The 12,996-nt window shown below is 37.3% G+C and overlaps 1 protein-coding gene across 4 annotated transcripts in view; it reads right to left on the reverse strand.

Annotated features, from left to right (window-relative positions):
- Positions 1–12,996, reverse strand: part of csmd3a (CUB and Sushi multiple domains 3a) — a 305,727-nt gene that overhangs the window by 58,504 nt on the left and 234,227 nt on the right. For all 4 annotated transcript variants that reach the window (XM_051864521.1, XM_051864522.1, XM_051864520.1 and 1 more), the window contains exons 52-55: positions 11,995–12,168; positions 5,573–5,746; positions 3,609–3,782; positions 2,117–2,302 (exon numbers count right to left, since the gene is read on the reverse strand). In XM_051864521.1, coding sequence (XP_051720481.1) covers positions 2,117–2,302; positions 3,609–3,782; positions 5,573–5,746; positions 11,995–12,168 — 708 coding nt within the window. The remainder of the gene's footprint in view (positions 1–2,116; positions 2,303–3,608; positions 3,783–5,572; positions 5,747–11,994; positions 12,169–12,996) is intronic.

Genomic DNA, 12,996 nt, shown 5'->3' on the forward strand with positions numbered 1-12,996 from the left:
GCAACATTTGCAAGATTACAGAGAACACATCTCTAAATTCAGCCCTGCTTTTCCGCCTTCAACAATAATCTGTCTTCAGCAACAAGACAATTACTATTGGACTTGCCTGCTGTGAGCAACATTCAAATTATCTTGCATAATGCTTTTGTTTCTGAAGACTATGACATTTTTTTGCGCAACAAAAGCATATTTAGCTTGTTCATTTGTTGAATATCTGTCTGACACACTTCGCTTAGAATCCATATTATATTAGATAGGTGTCTGTTAGGTCTGGACGACAGAGTTAAAACACAAAATCTCTATATTTTTTCCCTGAAATAGCTAAAAAGGTGTTTTTCCCAAAAAGAGGAGCCATCTTTTCAACCAAACAGCCATTGCTGCCATGTAGAACTTAAATGTTTAGTAGAAATGCAAGGCATGTTAATCAGCTAATCAGAGTTTTTGTCTTAACCAACCGCGACAGTGATACGTGTGATTTTTCTAACCGATTCCATTTTAGAAACGGTTTGATAATGATAATCTCAGATAATGATATTTCTTCACTTTAGACTGAATCTTTCTGGTCACACTCAGTGTGAACAACTCAGAAACTTCAGATCTAAGCCATCGCAAGCTACCACTGGTGTTCCCCAAGGCTCAGTCTTGGGCCCGCTTTTATTTATTATTTATTCACTGCGCCTTGGACATATTTTTTTAGGAAATATTCAACAGGTATTCAATTCCACTGCTATGCTGATGACATCCAGCTTTACCTGTCTTCCAATTCTGCTTTTCCTCCACTTTCTCTGTCTCGCTGCTTAGCTGAAATTAAAAACTGGTTTTCATCAAATTTCCTTAAACTCAATAGTGGTAAAACTGATTTCTTCTGGTAGGTACATAATCTACTCTGGCAGAATTTGATAGCTTCTCTGTGACTATTGACCAGTCCATAGTTTTTCCATCCATGCAGGTTAAAAGTCTGGGAGTCGTTATTGATAACACCTTATCTTTTGAAGCTCACATTTCTGATTTTTAATTTTTGATTGATTTAGTTGCGAGTGCAGTGCACTTGCAGAGAGACTCTGCCCACACGCTCTTCTGATTGGCTGTGATTTTTTTTTATTTGGTCGCGAGTGCATTGCGCTTGCAGAGAGACTCCGCCCACACACTCTTCTGATTGGCTGTGATTTTTGCTTGATTTGGTTTTGAGTGCAGTGTGCTTGCAGAGAGGCTCCGCCAGGTCAATGTATGTAAAAGACCATACAGGTTTCGAATAAGAAAATACAAAATTAAAATTTCAGAGTAAACTATTCCATTCTGACTAGTCATTCATATTTGCGTGGTGTGTAGTTGCTCACATCCTAACAGCATTAATTCATCTCTAGCGTGCTGCTGAAGAAACACACATAAGCTCTTCAATTTAATTTAGCTAAGCTTCTTTTCAGGCCTGTTTTTGATGTTTGCTTTCTTTTGAATTGGAAATGCACCCGAATAAAACCGAGGAGGTTAAAATTTTCATAATATTCATCAGGCTGAAAGGCTGACGGGGGAAAAGAGGCTGCTTATTAAAATTCCCAGTCTAAGAGCAGCAAGTAGCCTCTGTCGGCTAAGTAAAGTGCAGAATTACCTTGTGTACACTTGAGAGAAAAACAAGACTAATAGATAGCTAGCAGGATTGTTGTCTTTCCTTCACGGTGTAAGTAGCTTGGTGGAAACCGACAAGAAATGATCAAATTCAGGTTTGAAGCAATTACAGGGACAGAGATGGAAAGCGAGAGCAGGAGGCAATTACTATCTCACAGGCAAATGAACACGTCTCTCTAATGAATGTGTGCTCTGCTCGCTCTTGACCTTAATACTCCTCGCTTTGGCAAACTGTAGAAAAGGTGCATTAAATTCACTGCTGTCCACTGCGGAAACTCAATGTCTGGGCGCTGGAAAACTTTGAAATCTTTTCCACGGACAACGAAGGGTCCATCATAAGAGCTCTTTGAACCGAACGTTGCACTTGACTGCATGTTGGCTAACCTGTGACATTTTCTATCGCCTCTCAGACAGAGAGAGTTCAAAGATTGTCAATGATAAAAGTCAAAATAATGAGAAATAAAGTGATGGGAGAGAAGCGACACAAACGTACCCAGGCATTCTGGTAATGGCTTGTCCCAGTAACCCACCGGCTGGCAGGTTAGAACTGATGAGCCGAAGAGATAATAGCCGGGATTGCAGTCATAGGACACCACGGTTCCGAAAGTGAAGTTCCCGTACTCAATTTTGCTCTTCCTGATTGAGTTGGCTGGTATGCCAGGATCAGTACAGTTGACGACTGAAGAACACAAAAAAGATAAAAAAAAATTGTATAATAAGTGTTGCAAGCCATCAGCAATTCTACATTTCTTAAAAAATGCAAGATGTATATATAAGATGTGTTCTATTATTTCTGATGTTTAATGTTTTTGAAAGAAGTCTCTTCTTCTCACCATGGCTGCATTTATTTGATCAAAAATACAGTAAAAATAGTGAAATATTATTAAAATTTAAAACAGCTGTTTTCTATGTGAATTTAATGTAAAATGTAATTTATTCCTGTGATCAAATCTGAATTTTCAGCATCATTACTCCAGTCTTCAGTGTCATATGATCCTTCAGAAATCATCATTCATGATTTGCTGCTCAATTATTATCAATTATTATCGCCGATATATGTGTGTGTGTGTGTGTGTGTGTGTATATATATATATATATATCAATTTGATGCATCCTTGCTGAATAAAAGTAATCATTTAAATTATTAAATTTAAATTTTAATAATTAAATTATATATATATATATTCTACGTACCTCAAACTTTTGAGTGGAAGTGTATTGTGGTTTCCACAAAAATATTAATTAGCACAAATGATTTTCAATGTTAATAATCATCAGAAATGTTTCTTGAGCAGCAGATCAGCATATTAGAATGATTTCTGAAGGATCATGTGACACTGAAGACTGGAAAATTCAGCTTTGATCACAGGAATAAATTACATTTTAACATATATTCACATAGAAGAAATTTTAAATTGCAATAATATTTCACAATTTTACTGTATTTTTGATGAAATAAATGCCTTGGTGACTTCTTTTAAAGGCATTAAAACGTTTTTGAACAATTATTACATTCACTTTAAGTTATTTTATCATTTTTTGCTGCATAAAAAAAGCAAAAACCAGCATCACAATAGAGCTTCTTCAGCCATTCCGTGAGATAAAACCATTTATTTGTTCATAATTATTGGACAAAACCACATTCCAGTCATGTAATCAAGCCATCATCACTCTTGATCTCTTCATGCAGTCTGTTGTCAGAGTCAACCACTGCAGACGATCCTCTGAGACACTCATAATCACGCCACTAACAAAGCAGAGATTAGTTTCAAAACATACATCTCATCTTCTGATTTGCAGGGCTAATCTGTCGCCATTCAGACCATGACTGAATGAGTTACTGTTGGCTGAAAACAGGGCCAGAGGGCTCTCAGAGCTGAAATTGGTCATTCCTTTCTTAACCACAGCAGCCTAAAAGTCATTTCCATCAGTGCCACAGTGCTTAAATCTCGCTTTAATGAGAAAAGAGCTCATTGGGTTCAAACCTCTGCATGTGGGCGGCTGCTGGCTCCACTGGCGGTCGGCCTGGCACTGCGCTTGGGACGGGCCTTCCAGAATGTAGCCGTTGTTACAGAAGAAGCTCACCACGTCGTTTAGGTTGAAGCCGTCGCCAACTGTCCGGCCGTAGATCGGGCTGCCTGGATGACCGCAGCTTACGGCTGAAACACAAATGAGGAAAATTACTGTTATACTTACAGTACCAGTCAAAAGTTTGAATACATCAGCTCATTCTTTAATATCACTATTCTAATGTTTTTATTTAAAAAAACGCAAATGCATTGCAAAACAATTCCACCTATTTCAACTTAAAAACTTAAGTTCAGTTGCTTACTTTTCTTTTTTAAGTATTATTAAACTGACATTAAAAAAAAAAAAAAAATTACATAAAGACTTCACTTGTTTCATTACTGGACGAATCAGTGTTTTTTTAATGAAACTCTTGAAGGAATGATTCAATGACTCACTCATAAATACTTCACTTGTTTCATTACTGGATGAATCGGCGTTTTTGAACGAATCTCTTGAATGAATGATTCAATGACTCACTTATAAAGACTTCACTTGTTTCATTACCGGATGAATCAGCGCTTTTGAATGAATCTCTTGAATTAATGATTCAATGACTCACTAATAAAGACTTCACTTGTTTCATTACTGGTTGAATCAGCATTTTTGAATTAATCTCTTGAATGAATAATTCAATGACTCAATCAAATACATCACTCATTTCATTACTGGATAATCAGCATTTTTGAACAAATCTCTTGATTGAATGATTCAATGATTCACTCATAAATACTTGTTTCATTACTGGATGAATCAGTGTTTTTGAACAAATCTCTTGATTGAATGATTCAATGATTCACTCATAAATACTTCACTCGTTTCATTACTTGATGAATCAGCATTTTTGAATGAATCTTTGTGAATGATTCAATGACTCACATGATTCAATGAATGATTCAATGACTCACTCATAAAGACTTCACTTGTTTCATTACTGGACTGCATTTAAGTCCAATTTTTGATGCCTTTCCCTCATTAACTTCACTGCTTCTCGTTTGTGAAATTTACAAGTAATCTCTGAGTGAAAATTGTTCCCACTTTACAAAATTAAAGAAAACTCTTAATTTCAAGATCTCACTGAAATGCAGTTCAGTATTTGAGTCAATAAAACTGATTCAGTGAGTTCATTCAGTGAAGGATTCATCGGACAGTCACAAAGTCAGTTTGTGAGTCTTTTGAATGATTAATTAAAAGAAATGGTTCATAAGAGTCATTTGTTTATGAATTGAACTGTTCACACTGAATACTTTTGGTTTACTAAAAAGATCCACTTGTAAGAGCCATTTGTTCATGAACCGGACGTGCTGTATGTCTTTGATTCACTAAGACCGGCTCATAAAACTCATTTGTTCGTGAATCAGACAAAGCTGGTCACACTATATTTTGATTCACTAAAAAGAACTGGTTCATAAGAGTTATTTGTTTGTGAATTGGACTGCACTGATCAAATTCATTTGAAATCATTGTATATATTTGTATAGCCACTTCAAGCATTTTCTAGATCAAAAGGTTGTTTCTATGATGAAAATTGTGAAAAGTGTGTCCTTACTTTTGACCGCTATCATATTTCCATCAATTTGTAGAAGAAGAGTCTATAATGCTTGACAAGAAAAATGTAAATGCAACTTGTATGTCAGAATTTATCTACATAAGAAGCTTTGCGTTTTTGGCAATCATGAATAAAACAACGTCCAAATCACCCACACGAAATCAGGTAGTGTAGGTGTTTTTCCACATCAGATGTTTCATTGGTAATGTCAGGATTTGTGTTTGATGCCTGTCATGAGCTGACTTGGGGTTTGCCTGGATTACATGTCAAACTAATCCTCTTGGATGCAAACCAAACTTTCCCTCCCGATGCGTATTATTGCATATTACTCACACACACAGGACGGGAGCTGCCCGGACCAGTTGTGATCCTGTTGGCAGATGCGCACAGATGAACCGATGAGCCGGAAACCCGGATTACACTGGTAAACTACTGTGTCCCTGTAGCCGAAGTTTTCACCGATCACTTGACCGTTCACGATCCTTTCTGGAACGCCGCAGTGGCCGGCTGGGAAAAGAGCAATGAGAATGTGTCATATGTGGTTCACAAGACAGAACATTCCTATCAACCAATCAGATTGCAGGGCTCAGAGGTTAGGGACAACATTATGATCAAACCTATCAGGGTAATCTTGATCATTAAAAAAGAACAAGTGAAAACAATGATCTACGAATGGAATAGTATATGTATAAATAAAATATACAACATGCACATAAAAGTCACCTTAACCCTTTGGCGTTGTTCAGTCATTTTTTTTTTTTTTTTTTTTTTTACATTTTAAAAATCGTTATTTCATCAGAATGGTACAAAACTCAGTGACTTTTGTGGCAGTCGCTATGTGACTACAAAAAAAATTGTGGTCTTGATTTGAAAAAAGCTAATTGGTCATAAAAAAAAAAAAAAAAAAGTCACACTTGTGTTGTTCGTGGTCAAATTGACTGCCATAGGAAATGAATGGGAAATATAAAAAATATGAAAAAAAGAGAGCAATTTTTGGTGGGTACAATCTTTTCTTTTTTTTACTCCCACCAGATGGCACTACAGAGCCTCTGACATGGCATGCAGGAAAAGAAAGTAAATTGTGCGCGCGATTTAGTATTTTGTTCCCTTGAGGTGCTAATTTGTGCGCACAATTTACTATTTTGTTCCAACGATTTGCTAATTCGTGCGCACAATTTACTATTTCGTTACCTCTAGTTGCTAAATCGTGCACACAATTTACTATTTCGTTCCCTCGATTTGCTAAATTGTGCACGCGATTTACTATTTCGTTACCGTGAGTTGCTAATTCGTGCGCACGATTTACTATTTTGTTCCAATGATTTGCTAAATTGTGCACACAATTTACTATTTAGTACCCTCGAGTTGCTAATTCGTGCGCACAATTTACTATTTCATTCCCTCGAGTTGCTAAATCGTGCGCACAATTTACTATTTTGTTCCCTCGATTTGCTAAATTGTGTGCGCGATTTACTATTTCATTCTCTCGAGTTGCTAATTTGTGCGCATGATTTACTATTTCGTTCCCTCGATTTGCTAAATAGTGCACACATTTTACTATTTCGTTCCCTTGATTTGCTCAATTGTGCGCACAATTTACTATTTCGTTCCCTCGATTTGCTAAATAGCGCACATGATTTACTATTTCATTCCCTCGATTTGCTCAATCGTGCGCACAATTTACTATTTCGTTCCCTCGATTTGCTAAATAGTGCACATGATTTACTATTTCGTTCCCTCGATTTGCTCAATCGTGAAAAAATATTATTGAACAAAAATATATTTCATTGATTTTACTGAAAATAAAAAAAGTTACATTTCAGATGTTTGGTCAATTTTGACCACAAACAACACAAGTGTGACTCCCAAATGAACAATACCAGAGGACACAGGTGTTATTATGACAATCAGAACATGTCAACATTTTCTGTTGGGTTGGATTTACATATGAACGAACATCAGCTTTTGAATATGTGATTCATTTGGTAGTTTCCTGTGATTAAAAAGACTATAAGTGGACCTTTTCTGAAATGTACCTACACCGTAAAGAAATATTTTCATGATTTATCACAACATTTTTTCATTTGTCAAATCAACTTAATATGGTTCAGATAACATAATATTTTGAGTTTCATTTTGGTTTAAACCAATCGCCTTCATTGTATTAACTCAAATTTTTTATTTCAATGAACTCAAAATTTTAAGGCAACCAGGTAACTTACTTTTTTAAGTCCTTACTTGTTGCATGGACTTTGTTTCTCAGTTTGTATCACTGACTATTTACTTGATTAATTATTTGAAATATGCTTTATTACTGATGGTAATAAATGCAATAAAACTGGGTCTCAAAATCCCATAAAGAATCACTTATGGGTAAGTAAAGATTTTGGAATTTTTAATCGGAAAGACAATCAAAAATTCCCATGCCGAGATCAGCCTGTGATTTGATAAGAATGTTATTGCAGGACCGTGTCCCACTTGTGTAAATCACATTGTGTGGTGAATAGAGATATTCATGATCCTCCCACGGAGAATGAGTGCTCAATCCCACAACAGATACAGCAATATCGACGCATCTGAGGATCAACAGAACGGATTTGAACACCCTTCTGGTGGACAAAGTAATGCACAACGTTGTTTTACTCAGAGACAACGTGATGGGAGACAAAGAAAGATGGCAAATGGAGAGCTGTCAGGTTTTTTTCCCTCTCAGATGTGATTGATGACAGAACTCAGCGGAGGCCGGCACACTTCACAGAGCACTGAGTCCGCTCGACTACTGCAGAAATCATTTCTTCACCTCTGCCTTCTCTCACTTCATTTTCTGTTGCACGGTTTGGACCTGAAATGATTCTATTACACAAAGACACTCATGCAATCTGAGTGAACACAATGCAGAAACTCTCCACGAGGACTTTGGCTCGTTCCAAAACCCAGTACACTGCCTACATAGACAACTGCCTTTTAAGGCGGCATCCTAACTTAAATGAAACCTCATAAGTGACTTAATATTCTACATACTGTAGGCAGCAACTTAGAGAACAGAGCGCAACAGTGAGTTCTGGAAGTAAAACTCCATTCATTTTCTCCATGGGAAAATTAATTTTTAACAATAACTTATAAACCGTTAAAGTCAGCCCTACTGTGAGCTTGAGGTTGTTGATCGATGGCATTTAGTCCTGTTGAAACCGTCAGCCTACATTATTTCAGCTTAGTTTTAAAATAATCGTGTTTAACAGTGGAATTCGTGGTGAAAAACTACATTACCCATGATGCTGTACAAAAAATACCACCAATCAGAGAGTCGAAACAAAAGAGCTCTTTAGCTCCGCCCACTCCCACGAAGCACTGCGAATGTGTAATCTCCCTACACTTTCAAAATACTTTAATATTTGTATAAATCAGCATATTTTACAATAAACTTAAAATTTATTGTTTATATATATATATATATATATATATATATATATATATATATATATATATATGCTCCTTTTGCCTGAATTACTGCAGCAATGCGGCGCGGCATGGAGTCGATCAGTCTGTGGCACTGCTCAGGTGTTATAAGAGCCCAGGTTGCTCTGATAGTGGCCTTCAGCTCTTCTGCATTGTTGGGTCTGGCATATCGCATCTTCCTCTTCACAATACCCCATAGATTTTCTATGGGGTTAAGGTCAGGCGAGTTTGCTGGCCAATTAAGAACAGGGATACCATGGTCCTTAAACCAGGTACTGGTAGCTTTGGCACTGTGTGCAGGTGCCAAGTCCTGTTGGAAAATGAAATCTGCATCTCCATAAAGTTGGTCAGCAGCAGGAAGCATGAAGTGCTCTAAAACTTCCTGGTATACGGCTGCGTTGACCTTGGACCTCAGAAAACACAGTGGACCAACACCAGCAGATGACATGACACCCCAAACCATCACTGACCGTGGAAACTTTACACTGGACTTCAAGCAACGTGGATTGTGTGCCTCTCCTCTCTTCCTCCAGACTCGGGGACCCTGATTTCCAAAGGAAATGCAAAATTTACTTTTATCAGAGAACATAACTTTGGACCACTCAGCAGCAGTCCAGTCCTTTTTGTCTTTAGCCCAGGCGAGACGCTTCTGACGCAGTCTGTTGTTCAAGAGTGTCTTGACACAAGGAATGAAACCCATGTCTTGCATACGTCTGTGCGTAGTGGTTCTTGAAGCACTGACTCCAGCTGCAGTCCACTCTTTGTGAATCTCCCCCACATTTTTGAATGGGTTTTGTTTCACAATCCTCTCCAGGGTGCGGTTATCCCTATTGCTTATACCCTTTTTTCTACCACATCTTTTCCTTCCCTTCGCCTCTCTATTAATGTGCTTGGACACAGAGCTCTGTGAACAGCCAGCTTCTTTTGCAATGACATTTTGTGTCTTGCCCTCCTTGTGCAAGGTGTCAATGGTCATCTTTTGGACAACTGTCAAGTCAGCAGTCTTCCCCATGATTGTGTAGCCTACAGAACTTATATATATATATATATATATATATATATATATATATATACTGTATATATATATATATATATATATATATTTGGGTGTGAGCAAAAACACGCCGTTTTTGTGTGTGTCCCTTTAAATGCAAATGAGCTGCTGCTCCCGGCCCCCTTTCCAGAAGAGGGCGGAGCTTTAACAGCTCACGCTTCGGTCGCTCAACAACAACAAAGCTGGAGAATCTCACGCAGCCAAAATGAGGATTGTCAGTAACGGTGTTCAGCCTTACATTGTTCAAACCGGAGTCGACACTGATGGAGAGACTCAGGAAGAAGTTACAACTTTTAGACGTTTCTGAATGGTTAGTGGATAAATTTATGCAGTTGCTGTGGAGTTGATTCAACTCATCCACTAGCGTGTGCCGTCATGTTAATGTTTTGTGCAAAACCCGTATGGATGCCCACTATACATAACGTACCTGTTTGCCAAACAGAGCCATACACACCAGGCTAACGTTTATGATTGCTATCAAATGCTGTGAATGGACAGAAATATCGCTCGGACAGAAACGCTCCTTTTTTAGCAGTTGAGCTTGTCAGGGTCAACTGGCAGGCTATCCAAGCTAACGAGACTCTAAATAGTGTTCTGTGCTCGTCTGTGCAGCCAATGACAGAACAGTTAGCATGCTTTGCTCCAACTTTTGCCATGGCGTTAGAACTGGTACACCGTTTTCACTTGCGAAAACAAAATGGCGGCACTGTGGGTGGAAATGTGCAGATTAAGGGGCGGTAATATTATAATAAGTCACTAGGGGAGCGAAATCTGAGTGGCTCGTTTGTTCACATGCTTGCAGAGAAAGGCTTGCCAAAACAAAGTCACTGGGTTGTCCTTTTTCACGCTTTCTGGGTTGGCAGATGCACCGGGGACCCGATTATAGCACTTAAACACGGAAAAAGTCAGATTTTCATGATGTCCCCTTTAACTTAAACCAATTTGCCATCCTGTAAACCTAAAACATTGTCACCATATTTTTTTTTAAAGCACCCCTATCATGCCATTTTAATGTTTCCTAATCTTGTTTTGGAGTCTCCTACAATAGATTTACATGCATCCAAGGTCAAAAAACACTTGAATTTTCTCATAATATACATTGAATATCACCTCATTTCTCAAAGAGTCTGAAACGGTTCGTTCGAAGATTCGGTCTCTCTAAACTCCTCCTCTCCGAGAGCTGCTCTGCTCTGATTGGTGAGATGGCCCAGTTTGTTGTGATTGGTCAACCACTTACAGCGCATGTCAGAAATGAAACACCCATAACCATATCTGGATTTCAGCTTTTCCTCAGCACTTGATTCACAGTGATACAAACAGTAACGATGGCGTCGGTTTTAGCGTATCAATCTCATCAAAGTGATTCTCAGCGCTGAAAACAGTGTCTTCTTGACATGAACAAGACGAACCAAACTCTTCCAGTCTCAGATACAACTACAGTGTTTGAGGGCGGGGCAAAGCAGATTTGCGGGCAAGCCAATGAAAAACATAGGCTGGAATTATGTAAATTTGTTACATTGTTATGTTGGTTTGTAACAGGAAATGAGACTGGAATTACTGATGACTCATTTCATCAGTTCAGATTCGATTCTTTCTTGTAGGAGACAATAACTTTATTTGTTGGGCACTTTCACAAACAGCTATATTACACACTGCATGAAAGATAATATTCAAAAAAGCATAAAATATGGCATTTTAGATGAATTTGTGGCAAACACATGTGCTGTATATTTAATATTTTTCACAGTGCAGGAAAAACATGAACTGAAAAGATGTATAGCTTGAATGTAAAGTAAGTCTCTTTGGATATAAACGTGTGCCAAATGCATAAGATGATTTAATGATCCTTTTTGAACAAGCGATACTTATACATAATAAATGACATTTGTTTAATTCTCTCTCTCTTTCCATCATCTTAGCTGGCTTATTTCCCCACTGAGAAACACTGCAATGTTTTATGGGACTGCTTTCTCTGTCAAGGTCAAAACACTGTATCTAAGAAGGAATAATAATGATGCTTTTGTTCCTACCGTACGTAGGCAGCGCACTAACTCTCATCTGCATGTGATGATACATCTGCTGCATACAGCATAAGCAAAAAAAATTAAAACCACTGTTGCTATGGAAATCCAGACTAAATGCCACTGAACTCTTTATGGCCTTTTAGGACCCAGTGTCCATTAAAAGGTCACGGAGATGCTAATGCGTGGTGATGTTTTGAAAGAGACAAGGTTTGTGGTGTTACCGAGACAGCGTGTCTCCGTCCCGCTCCAGAGACCCGAGGCCAGGCATTCCCGTACAGTCGAGCCCACCAGAATGAAGCCCGAGTTGCAGGTAAAAATAGCCGTTGCTCCAAAGGTCGTCTGCGTCCCAATTTTCTTTCCATTAGGAGGAGTGGGCAGCTCTCCACACGAAATGACTGCAGGAAAAGGCAATAGAGAACGAAATGAATCGACACGTACCACTGTGATTTAAAAACACCACAACATGAGCAAAATATCTTTACCTCAGAATGGATGAATCTCAGTTTTAAAAATGTTTACCAGGTTTTCAAAACTCACAGTTGCACTTGATAAATTTAATAGCAAGTAGTTAACTAACTAAAAGTACAAGTACACTGCAAAAAATATTCAGGGTGATTATCATTAACTAAAATTATTAAAACATTTTTTGAAATAAATCTAAATAAAATAACAAATACTAGTTGAAAACTAATCGAACTGAATTGAAATAAGTTGAAGTTGAAGCACTAAAATTATTAACTGGAAATAAATAAAAAGCTAAAACTAAATAAATAATAAATAAATTAAACCTGAACAGCAATAATTATTAAAAAAAAAAAAAAAAAAAAAAAAAAAAAAAAAAAAGCACGTAATACAATGACTAAAACTTAAACCCAAAAAATATGTGAAAACTACAATTTAAAAAATGCTGGGTTAAAAACAACCCAAGTTGGGTTGAAAATGGACAAACCCTGCGAATGGGTTGTTTTAACCCAGCGGTTAGGTTAAATGTTTGACCTAATCTGCTGGGTAGTTTTATTTAACTCAACTATTGTTCAAAAATGACTGTATTTCTTGTTTAAAATGAACCCAAAATATGTTAGAAATGAACATTTATTAATATGTTTGATAAATGAACGTTTATTAATAAGTTTAATGAATAATAATTAAACAAAAACATTTATTGAATTGCTTATTAATAAATGATCACCTTTTGATTATTATTATTTCCTCCAGTAATTATG

Source organism: Ctenopharyngodon idella, chromosome 16 (assembly GCF_019924925.1).
Source record: "Ctenopharyngodon idella isolate HZGC_01 chromosome 16, HZGC01, whole genome shotgun sequence".
Taxonomy (NCBI): domain Eukaryota; kingdom Metazoa; phylum Chordata; class Actinopteri; order Cypriniformes; family Xenocyprididae; genus Ctenopharyngodon; species Ctenopharyngodon idella.